We start from the raw sequence: 11,292 nt of genomic DNA, 5'->3' as shown, positions 1-11,292 counted from the left end.
TTAATACTAAATAATAAATTATAAGCATTTTATAATAGTTACAATACAGTAATCAACCACTAAGTGGCAGCATATACGCACCCTCTGCGCGATTACGAACCAACTGCTTGAAGAAGGAAGTATTGTCTTCACACGCAGCACGATAGGCAGTAGAAGTGAAACTTGTAATTTATGGGTCGATTGATACGAATACAATAAGGTTGTTTTTCTTGAGAATTTGAATAAACAAGATGAACCCCTGCCGCTGATCATCTGGCTAAAGTAAGTGCGCAGGAGAGAGCACCCTATCAATTTCCTTGGTTTCAGATTGAATAACCACATGCCAGCATGTTATCAGAGATTTAGCGCAGGAACTCTATGTCTATCCGTTAAAAACTACCATTTAAAACATTTTAAATACTTTAGGGAAGGCAATTAATACATAATGCATGCAATTGAAGACTTGTAGTAAGAAAATGTCATTTCGCATGATATGAAATATTTAAGTATTATATGTCACTTTCCTTTCCATTTCCATTGCAATAACATTCTTCAGTCAACAATATTTCACAGCATATCACAGTATGCAGAGTTGGCTGTATTGTACGTCGTAAAACTCGAATATGTAGGGGAGATTGTTGTCCTTCCCCTAAACATCTCCCAAAACTCCCAAAACTACGGTATCAAATTCTGTAACCCAGTAGCAGTCACTACAGATACTAATATACTTGGCATCATGAGGAGATAAGATATACAGTTGGGCTACTGGCTGCTTTATTTCAGCCATGTCCAGGAAGACTTTGCCCTTCTCCAGGTATCTCTGCTTTTAATGGTAGAAAATGATTTTATAGAGGCAGTTTGAAGGTCTAAGGGAGCGTCATGGAGTATTATAGGTATTCTAACTTTATTGTTCCCAAAGGAACTCGTAGAACTAGACCATATACATGTACTACTGTACCGCACCGTATATGACTCACAGGTGCTTGAGTGTGTGTGACGACCTGCGTGTGCGGTCTTTGAAGAGGTGAAATTCCACCGCTTGAAAGTCGTTTGTCTGTGTTGTCTCTCTTACTACAGACAGGAGCTGAAGCTGGACTGTACGTGGTCGCGTCATGGTGACTTTCGGACATCTGAAGTCCTGTGGGGGGAGACGCTGAGGTCCTCTGGGGGAGAGACGCTGAGGTCCTCTGGGGGGGAGACACTGAGGCCCTTGGGCAGAGCAGAAAGACAAAGACATGGAGAAGAAGAGAAACAGGAGCCATTCCTCAGGCCTGTATGGCACCTTCCACGGGGACGGCGTGGGGAACCTTGGGGACACCTGCCCTACTTGTAGAGGAATAGGACGCATTCCAAGAGGTAGGAGGATGGAATGGATTCACTTCTCTCGTTGGTGCCTGTTGGTCTAGCTGTGTGTTAGCTAGGATGGGCACACAATGGGCCGGTTTCACAGAAAAGGCTTCACCCAAGTCCTGGACTAATTCACACTTTCAATGGCAAATTGCCACTGAGGATGCTTTTTAGTCTAGGACTAGGCTTAAGCCTTGTCTGTGAAACCAGCCCGATTACTTCAACACAGTAGTTATTGATGTTGATTCATTTACTCTTGGTTTTAAAGCCTTGATGAAGGCATTTGTGGTTATGTTTTGTCATGCTTAAAAATCTGTAATAATCCATTCGGGGATTGAGAGAAATGAAACTTTGCCACTTTCATTTATTGGTAAAATTGTATGGTTGTGTGGTATGCTCACAGACCACTATTTCTTCACTATTTCTATGGGAGCGTTTCCATTGGTATACAGTATATCACACACACGCACGCACGCACGCACACACACACACACACACACACACACACACACACACACACACACACAAAATACACCCTCTGTAACTGTATTTTCTGATGTTGTTATTGTACATTCACTATGTCACTTTAATTCAGAATAAATACCTGTTCATTTCTGTACAGTCAAATAAAGTGCTATTGTTGTCTGTGTAGGCCACCAAGACCAGCTGGTTGCCGTCATACCCTGCAGTGACCAAAGACTGAAACCCAGCCGCACGTAAGAAATGGGAGAGAGAGAGAGAGAGAGAGAGAGAGAGAGAGAGAGAGAGAGAGAGAGAGAGAGAGAGAGATAGTTTGATCATCCATGTAATGTGGATTTAAATGAATGACGCATGAATGTATCATTGTGTGAATGAACTCAGTGTGTGTATGTGTGATGCTGTGCATTCAATAACCACATGGACCACGCGACCATGTGACTGTGTATATAGTCTTGTGTTTCATAGACATACAGTACTCAATGCTTGTGTAACTGTGTGTGGTTCCCTCTACCAGGAAGCTCTACGTGTGCATCTCCATAGCGGTCACTGCCCTGATCTGCTCTCTGATCCTGTTCTTCCTCTTCCCTCGGACCGTCACCCTCACACCGGTCTCTGTACTGTCAGCCTTCGTCTACTTCCAACCAGGCAGCATTGACATCGTGGTCACCGTAAGTGTTCGTGGTCACAGCCCATTACACGTCAAAGACATAGGTCCTGTGCAGTCACTACCCATAACCCCTACTCCCTACACGTCAAAGACATAGGTCCTGTGCAGTCACTACCCATAACCCCTACTCCCTACACGTCAAAGACATAGGTCCTGTGCAGTAACTGCCCATAACCCCTACTCCCTACACGTCAAAGACATAGGTCCTGTGCAGTAACTGCCCATAACCCCTACTCCCTACACGTCAAAGACATAGGTCCTGTGCAGTAACTGCCCATAGTCCCTACTCCCTAGATGCATCTGAAAGGATTGGGGAAATTATAAGAAAGATGGATTAGCACCACTTTGCCGTTTGATAGGCTCGGTGGAATCTGAACTAACTTGCTTATTATTATGCCGTTGCAGTCCTCTCAGATCTGCAAGTGTCTGTTCTGCCCTCCGTGTTCTGCCCTATGTGTTCTGCCCTATGTGTTCTGCCCTCTGTGTTCTGCCCTCCGTATTCTGCCCTCCGTGTTCTGCCCTATGTGTTCTGCCCTATGTGTTCTGCCCTATGTGTTCTGCCCTCCGTGTTCTGCCCTATGTGTTCTGCCCTATGTGTTCTGCCCTATGTGTTCTGCCCTCCGTGTTCTGCCCTCCGTGTTCTGCCCTATGTGTTCTGCCCTCCGTGTTCTGCCCTCTGTGTTCTGCCCTCCGTGTTCTGCCCTCCGTGTTCTGCCCTCCGTGTTCTGCCCTCTGTGTTCTGCCCTCCGTGTTCTGCCCTATGTGTTCTGCCCTATGTGTTCTGCCCTCCGTGTTCTGCCCTCTGTGTTCTGCCCTCCGTGTTCTGCCCTCCGTGTTCTGCCCTCCGTGTTCTGCCCTCCGTGTTCTGTTACCTGATACCGATGTGACCGACCTACACATTTCCTCCTGCAGAATCTCCTCAACATCAGCAATGAGAATTTCTTTGAAGTTCAAATCCTGGACTTGGACATTCAGGTTTTGATCTACCAGACAGTCGTGGGCAGGACCAAGATATCGAATATGACCGCCATCAAATCAGCTTCACAGAAATCAGTGAGTTTCATACAGTGCTGCGTAAATAATATAAAAATACCACAATTAAAGTGTTGCAAATCCATATGAAATTATTTTTAATTTGCTATCTAATTGAGTTTGTATTCTACTCCTACAGTATACTGTTGATGTCCCCTTTGTCATTGATGATTATGACCTGACGTAAGCATGACAGTTTATTTCAAATCAAATATCAAAACTTTCTTTATGTAGGACATTTGACACACAGGTACAATACAATGTGATTCACAGAGAATATTTTTTATATATGTTTTAACTGTGAAATGTGCTCAGTCTTCCCATATCACCATCATTACATCAACAGAATGGAGAACATGGCGTTGTCTGTAGGACTGTCATGAATTATTTCAGGATTTTAGGATAAGTCCTACATGTCTACAGTAACATGAACAAGATTACGGATGTTTACAGCAATTGATTTTCTGTTTCAGTAAATACTGCAAGTCAAATGTGGTCAAGATTCACAGCTTGTTCTTGCATTTGCAGTAAGTGTCACATTCTAGTGTGTGTGTGTGTGTGTGTGTGTGTGTGTGTGCGTGCGTGCGTGCGTGCGTGCGTGCGTGTGTGTGCGCAGTGCATTGCAGTACATCTGTTAGCAACTACTCCTGCACGTACTCCACACACCATTCACTGCTCTGTTGTCTTCACCTGAGACAAAAGAAATGATTAACATCATGTTCTTCTTGCTGACGGTTCATGTCACAGTCCATGATGGTTTTTGGTCTAGTAAACGTGTATTGATCATCTTCTCTCTGTGCCTCAAACTCAGTCAACACATTTTACTTTTGACAATTTGAAAACCAAGCACACATATTATAAAAACATGCATGTACAGTATATGAATAGAAACATTGAGGATGTTACACAATAATAAGCCCAGGACTTATTCCCATTGTGGTCCTGTAAGGTGTGGACCAAACATTTACAACTTCGCCCACATACAATTAAACTTCAAACATAAAAAAAAAAAAAAAAGGCTTAACACGTGCATTTTAGGTCTCTTTTTTATGGCTGGTTTCCTAGACTTTCCTAGCATCTTAAATGGAGAATCTCCATTGAAAATATGATTTTAGGACTGGACTTGGCTTTTTATCTGTGTCTTAACTGCCTTAATGAATCTTGTCTTTTTGTCCTTTTTTTCTCTCTCCACAGAATGAACTTGGACGTGTCCTATCTGGCCCACTCAGAACAGATTTCCAAGGATGCATTTGAGTACATTGACTGTGGAGTCAACACCACACTCCCCCATCCTGTTATGGATGTGTTATAAGTGGACTCCACCAGTAGGCCTGTATATACACACGCTATGGCTCTGCTTACAACCACAGAATTTACCAAGGAGAAGAAAAGTGTAATCTATTGACAAGCTGGACTTGGAAAAATAGCTAAATCGTTCTATCGTATATCATAATCATGACAATCATAAACTTCTATAGGTTGGATTGCTCTGTACTCCCTGACAAAGGGAACTGTTGTAGGGACCTTTCTGATGATTTCGAAATCATATTAATAATTCTCAATCAATGATTTAAATATTTTATCGGGAATGGGTTGTCACTGGATTAGGGAGTCATAAGGGAGTGAGCACGTATGAGATAGTATTGAACATTTGATCATGGCTGCCTTGATTTTGCGCAGGGAGGAATTTGTCAGTGTGTTGCCACATTTCCTGGACAGGGTGTAGATAGATCACTGATCGCTGTTTCCACCCCTCCAGATATATCAGTGTGAGCAACATGACTGGAATAGCATTCATATCATCATCATTACCACCACGCAAGTTGTGCAAGTTTTAAAAACGCAAGTTTTAAAGACAATGACATGAGATGCTTTGTTGTTTTTTTGGTCAGTTTATTGTCCTGGTTGTTGTTCACGGATGTACACCGTTAGGGCTGTTCTCTCTGTGTCTCTGTGTGTGATGGTGATTGAGTGACAGCAGCAGAGGTCACAGGTGTTGCCATGGCGAGCCTGTAACTGTAGGCGAGGTTGTGTGTCGTCATGGAGAGTCTTCAGCTGTAGGGTGGGTTAGTTAGTAGGTGTTGTTTCCGCGGCTTCATCTCGTGGTCTGAGGGCGTTGGACTTGGACCTCACCACACAGACTCACCACTGCTGCGAGTACTGGATGGACTGCAACACATGAAACCACCATCTTAGAGATCATCATGTTCCACAATGACAGTGCACTTTTGTTCTTTTAGACAAAAAAAATCACTTTGTATCGATCAGATTTTTTTCAAATGTTACTGCATTTCCTTACACCACCTTTCATCATACTATTATAAATTGTCAGTCAAAGAGGAATTATGAGAATTATTTCTTCTTTTTTTTTTTCTTCTAGTTTCTCATTTGAATACTGTGAAGGATTAGCATCCTGACAGCTAAGTGGTTTAGTAGGGCTACAGTTGCAGGGGGGACACCTCGACTCACTGAGTATCTGTTGTCAATCTTGGCACTGTACTGCTCTTTGTTGTTGCTGTTGTTGAGCACACACTTGCAGTTGACACACTCTGAAGGATAAGAAGAAGAGAAGACTGTCAATATTCACTCAGATGACATAGACATGCAAGTATTTGATTGAAGGCCCTGTTTAAATACTTATGTCCTCCCTTAGTCCCTTCCTTGAAGTTACTGATCGAACATGACTGGATTGGTCAAAGCAAGCTTTCCGTGTTATCGTTTTCACCAATCAAGTCATGTCAGGACCAGTGATTACCTCAAGGAAGGAAGGAAGGAAGGAAGGAAGGAAACAAACAGGACAAGAGAATCTGAACATGGCCGTGCTCATTCATAACGTCTATGAGTTGATGATAAAGCTTTACCACGTGGCATCTCTGGCACTACAGGCTCAGGGGATGGCAGGACTGCCACATTGGCGGGCACCTCAGACTCAGGCTCCATAGGAGCTGGTCCCCTTGTATCCTTCTATACCAACAAGACAGAAGAGAATATATACTAAACCTGCCTCTTTGCATACACAATAATAGTGTTTTGATAGTTGTTGTGATTGTGTTGTATAGTACAGGCTGTTCTGTATATCTTATGGACATGTAAAGCAAGTCATCTAGAGTAGCATTGTCACATTGACTGAGCAGTCCCATACAGTGTCATCGCTGATGGTTAAAGGACTCCTATCCCTTGCCTTTTGAGCGACAGACAATCGCTTGGCGACCACGTTCTGCCTGCGCCTTGCCTCCCAGTGCATAGCTGCCATGTTACAGCACCCTGGGGAGAAGCTTTCTCATTAGTATTACCACACAACTGTGAGGCTGCTCACAATACTGAAGATATACTGAAGCCTCATATATTGTAGAAGTCTAGAACCTGCTTGCACAGACTACTGTAAATGCTGTATGTTAGAAATGAGAAGAGGTTGGAAGACTTAGGATAATCCTACAGCCACAACTTTAAATGTATTTGTGGGTGGTATGAAATTACAAAACACTGCTCAACTTGTTTTGTGTGTGACCGAATCTGAAATAAAGACAAACATAATCTATTTCTTATTTCTTAGTGATTTCTTATTTCTTACTAAATGTCTATCAATGTGGAAGTTGGTAGAAATATGACTTGCCTATGTATGACCCTCTGCACACAGAAACAGGACAGGTAGTGAAGACAGCTCTGACCTCACCATCCTCCAAATCTAGACAAGTTGATGTGTTGCTGGGCAACCTTCATTCTGACATCACACGATGATTATGGAACAAAATTGGCGCATTTTCACCTGATTTGTTTGGGTAAATCAGTATGAGCGAACCTCGTACAGATTTAGAATAGCCTTTTGTGACTCAAATCGCCAATTTCAAATATTGATTCAAGTGATACAGACGGACACAAGGTGTCGCCAAAGTCTGATAAATGTCAGATATCTGGTGGTTGCTGTAGGCATAGACTGGATCTGTAGTTTTTCTTCGGCCCGTGTCCCAAGTTACACTAAATGGTTGATTCAAAAAATAATTCATGACTGAATAGTATTCAGTATGAAATATTAATTTTGTGAAGAGGAAATGACCCAATACAGTGGTTATGAAAAAATAAACACTGGTAGTCTCTCATGTGTAAGCATTGACATGTGTTAGCATCTTAAAACAAAATGTATGTTATTATATGTGTACGATAGCAGCATTAAAGTGTTTATATCACACAATTGAAGCAATGTAACCAGCAGAGGGAGTCGGAACAGAGTGCGGGTTCCTCCGTGACGTCACGCCGGGTTGTTGTTTTAGGTCTTGTGCGCGCGATTCCACTTCAATGCTCCACCAGAGAACGGCAGGAGCGGACTTCTGTTGCGCGTGCGGAGATAAACATTATTTGTTGAAAAAGAATGTGTGGATCTATTGCTTGCACTGAGGTGATGTCTGTTCAAGAGAAAGCCTGAAAGGTAAATGTATACTTTGGAAACAAATACAAATGTTAGAAATCACAGTCAATTTGTTCCATTCCAAGTTAGCATGACTATGATTTTGCACAGACAGAATTGTTTATTTTTTATTATTAATATGAACTGTAGTGAATTGTGAACTGCGGTGACATCTGCCCAAGGATGTATTCAGCAGCGTCATGCAGGTAACATATCTATCCGGCTCTATCAGGCTACAGTATGCATGTTATTTCTGCATATGTCTGCAGTATTTCTGCTGTCACTTATTTCAGGCTGAGGATGATGATAGAATAACCAACATTATAGGCATTGTAGAGCCTTTCTCATGCTCAGATCCAGAGATATTAGAGAACATTGTTGTTTATCTAGAAACCTTTGCAGAATATAGCCTGTCTGTGCCCATTTACGTTCTTACCTGACAGATATCACTCTCCTGACAACGACACTGGGATTAGAATTACAATCAAATCCGCTGACAGCCTGATTTCAGTATGCAGTATACACATTAATAGATGCATAGCGCAGCATCCCATTTGAAATCAATCTGCCTTTAAGAAAGCCATTTGGGTTTAGCGGATTAGAGGATTAGACGGGGCATACAGCGAGCACAACCTCAGGCCACCCATCACATTGACATGTTGTGAGTTTGTGACCATAGCCTCGTATTAAAAACAGCCTTTATTGTTTTGATCAATTCAGAATAAAAAATTATCTTCTTAACGCAGATGTGCTGTCTGGCTATTGGGCATGTCCCTGGGTGACTTTCATGCAGCAGCCTGTGCAAATAAATTGCTTTTTGAAGTTTGACTTGTATATCTGTGTACTACTGTATATATATATATATATATATTTTTTTTAAATTCAAAACCAGGGCCCGAAATGTTGCTTGGTTACTTGCAAATTGCATTAGCCATTAGTATTGTGATGGATTGAACACAGCTAAGCAATGTAGTTAGGTGGCTAACCGTATTAGGAAAATCATTGATTATGCTGGTGCACTGTCTCACCTCAGATAGCAGGACTCCGCCTACACTGGTCATTTGTGTCTAATGACAGTTTCCCACCTATGATGGTGATATCCCTTGTTTATTATTGTGCAATAGCACCTGGACTACAGTGACACCTGAAAGTAACACATTGTCTCCTCATTAAATATTAACTCAATGTCATGTTTACGTTTTGATAAGGTCCACCAGGCTCCACTGCCCTCCAGTCTACCTCCTCCACCTCTGAAGAAGAAGAAGAAGAAGAAGAAGAAGCAAATGCCAAACTATTAACAGGATTACCCCGGAAATCTACACTCCCACCTCACTTCACCTCACTCTCCCCAAGTGAGAGCGAATCTCAGTTCGTCGCAATGGGCAACCAGCTGACCGAGATCGCTCCCAACACCCCGTTCCTGCCGAACTTCCAGTCGCTCCACGTGGTTGTCATCGGCCTGGACTCGGCCGGCAAGACCTCGCTGCTCTACAGACTGAAACTGAAGGAGTTCGTCAAGACTATCCCCACGAAGGGCTTCAACACAGAGAAGATCAAAGTGGCGGTGGGGAGCTCCCGAGGCATCACATTCCAGGTGTGGGACGTAGGCGGCCAGGAGAAGCTCCGGCCCCTGTGGAAGTCGTACACGCGTCGGACGGACGGCATGGTGTTCGTGGTGGACTCCACCGAGGCCGAGCGCATGGAGGAGGCCAAAGTGGAGCTCCACAAGATCACCCGCACCTCGGAGAACCAGGGGGTGCCGGTGCTGGTGCTGGCCAACAAGCAGGACCTGGAGGCGGCCCTGTCGGTCAGCGAGGTGGAGAAGGTGCTGGCAGTCCATGAACTGAGCGCGTCGACTCTGAGTCACGTGCAGAGCTGCAGCGCTGTAGATGGACAGGGCCTCCAGCCGGGCCTGGAGAAACTGTACGAGATGATCCTCAAGAGGAAGAAGATGGTGAAACACAGCAAAACCAGGAAACGATGAGGCTTCGGCTTCCTCCACCGAGGCAGACATGGGGTCAGATACATATGCCAAATACTGGAGAGTATTCAAGGTGTGCTTCCTTTTAGCTTGGAGTTTGGGACTTTTTCGTACGACTCCATCGGTTCCATTGCAGACCGACTAACACACAGTATTTGATAGTATTTGACACATGTATTTGACACAGGTTTGCGCCAAAGACATTTCATCTACTGATGATGAGACTCTTTATTGAGTGGAAGGTCCCTTCAAGCGGAGGGCTGTTTGGACAACAAAGGAGCACTTCCAGATGGGCCCTAGGGGTCAGCACAAATGGGTTTGACCTTGATGTGACATGCAGCAGTATTTATATGCTGTGTGTCTTTCATACATCCTGCAGCTGCCCTTTGTATAGAAGGAATACACGACAGTGAAGATACACTATAGCTGCCATAAGATTATATCCTACACAAAGTTGGTCTGACTCACTTGTTTTTCTCTCCACAACAAAGTATTATTGTTATCCTGAACTTTGAACTCTTCTGTCTTTGTAGGTTTTTGGGTTAAAATAAGGACACCTATTTTAAATGGTGTGAGGTGGAGGTGTTGGTGTCGAAGGAGACGCCGAGGCTTTGGAAATTGTATTTATTTTGATAGAGTTTGTTGGAGTATAACAATCCTAAGTGCATTCCCCTCACGACACGGAGGTTAAGTTTCAGTTGAATTAACAGACTGTTTTTACAAAGTTGTACATTTTTGTAACACTGAAAAGTTAATAAATCAAAGCACTGTATTGAATATGACTTTCTCTGTTCCTCAATCTCTCCGTTGAATCAATAGGGATGTATAGATTTAAAGTGAACAAATGATGTAGCGTACGTTTAAAGGGTGTATACCTGAAGATGGTAAATAGATAAACTACACAGAAGACATACAGTATGTTGTATTTGGTTTAGTTTCATACATAGCCACATAAAGTCACATTTTTATGGTGTAAGCTGCAGCAAAGATCCCTCAGGTATGAATCCTATTCATTTAGCATGATGCAGTTCATTCATATCCCTATGCGTTTAGCCTACATGCCCGATGCAGAGAGAGCTACTGTATGCCATGGAAAGGTTGTTCAGAAATCCATCCCTGCCCTGGGGGTGATAAAGTGAAGCTCTTCCCCTCAATTTCCTCTACGCTTCTATATATAGACATACTACTGTTCCTCTCTCCTGACAATAGCTTCACTGCCTGGGCCAGAAGAAGGGAGAATGTCTTGCAACAAATGAGCCATTTAAAAGACATATACTGTACACACTCTATGTTGATTATTGAGAAATAAAAAATAAAATATGCAACCAAGCCTACACACAGTTATCTTTGTGTTGGACAGAAAATTGTGAAAATATATAATTATCAGGAGAAATCGTATTGTGT

At 43.0% G+C, this 11,292-nt stretch overlaps 2 protein-coding genes across 2 annotated transcripts; both read left to right on the top strand.

Annotated features, from left to right (window-relative positions):
* Nucleotides 1-115: 115 nt before the first annotated feature.
* tmem106a (transmembrane protein 106A) lies at nt 116-7,032 on the top strand. The gene is made up of 8 exons (XM_083688041.1): nt 116-261; nt 1,057-1,335; nt 1,979-2,042; nt 2,321-2,474; nt 3,386-3,526; nt 3,645-3,688; nt 3,979-4,032; nt 4,700-7,032. The coding sequence occupies exons 2-8, from the start codon at nt 1,215-1,217 to the stop codon at nt 4,815-4,817; spliced, it is 696 nt and encodes a 231-aa protein (XP_083544167.1). The 5' UTR covers nt 116-261; nt 1,057-1,214; the 3' UTR covers nt 4,818-7,032.
* An 883-nt stretch (nt 7,033-7,915) lies between these two features.
* Nucleotides 7,916-10,569, top strand: arl4d (ADP-ribosylation factor-like 4D). Its single transcript, XM_083686995.1, has 2 exons — nt 7,916-7,928; nt 9,116-10,569. Exon 2 carries the CDS (start codon nt 9,286-9,288, stop codon nt 9,889-9,891), a length of 606 nt encoding a protein of 201 aa, XP_083543121.1. The 5' UTR covers nt 7,916-7,928; nt 9,116-9,285; the 3' UTR covers nt 9,892-10,569.
* Nucleotides 10,570-11,292: the final 723 nt, after the last annotated feature.

The sequence above is a fragment of the Argentina silus genome (genome assembly GCF_951799395.1).
Source record: "Argentina silus genome assembly, chromosome: 16".
In the NCBI taxonomy this organism is placed as follows: Eukaryota; Metazoa; Chordata; class Actinopteri; order Argentiniformes; family Argentinidae; genus Argentina; species Argentina silus.
This window is presented reverse-complemented; position numbering and strand designations above follow the sequence as displayed.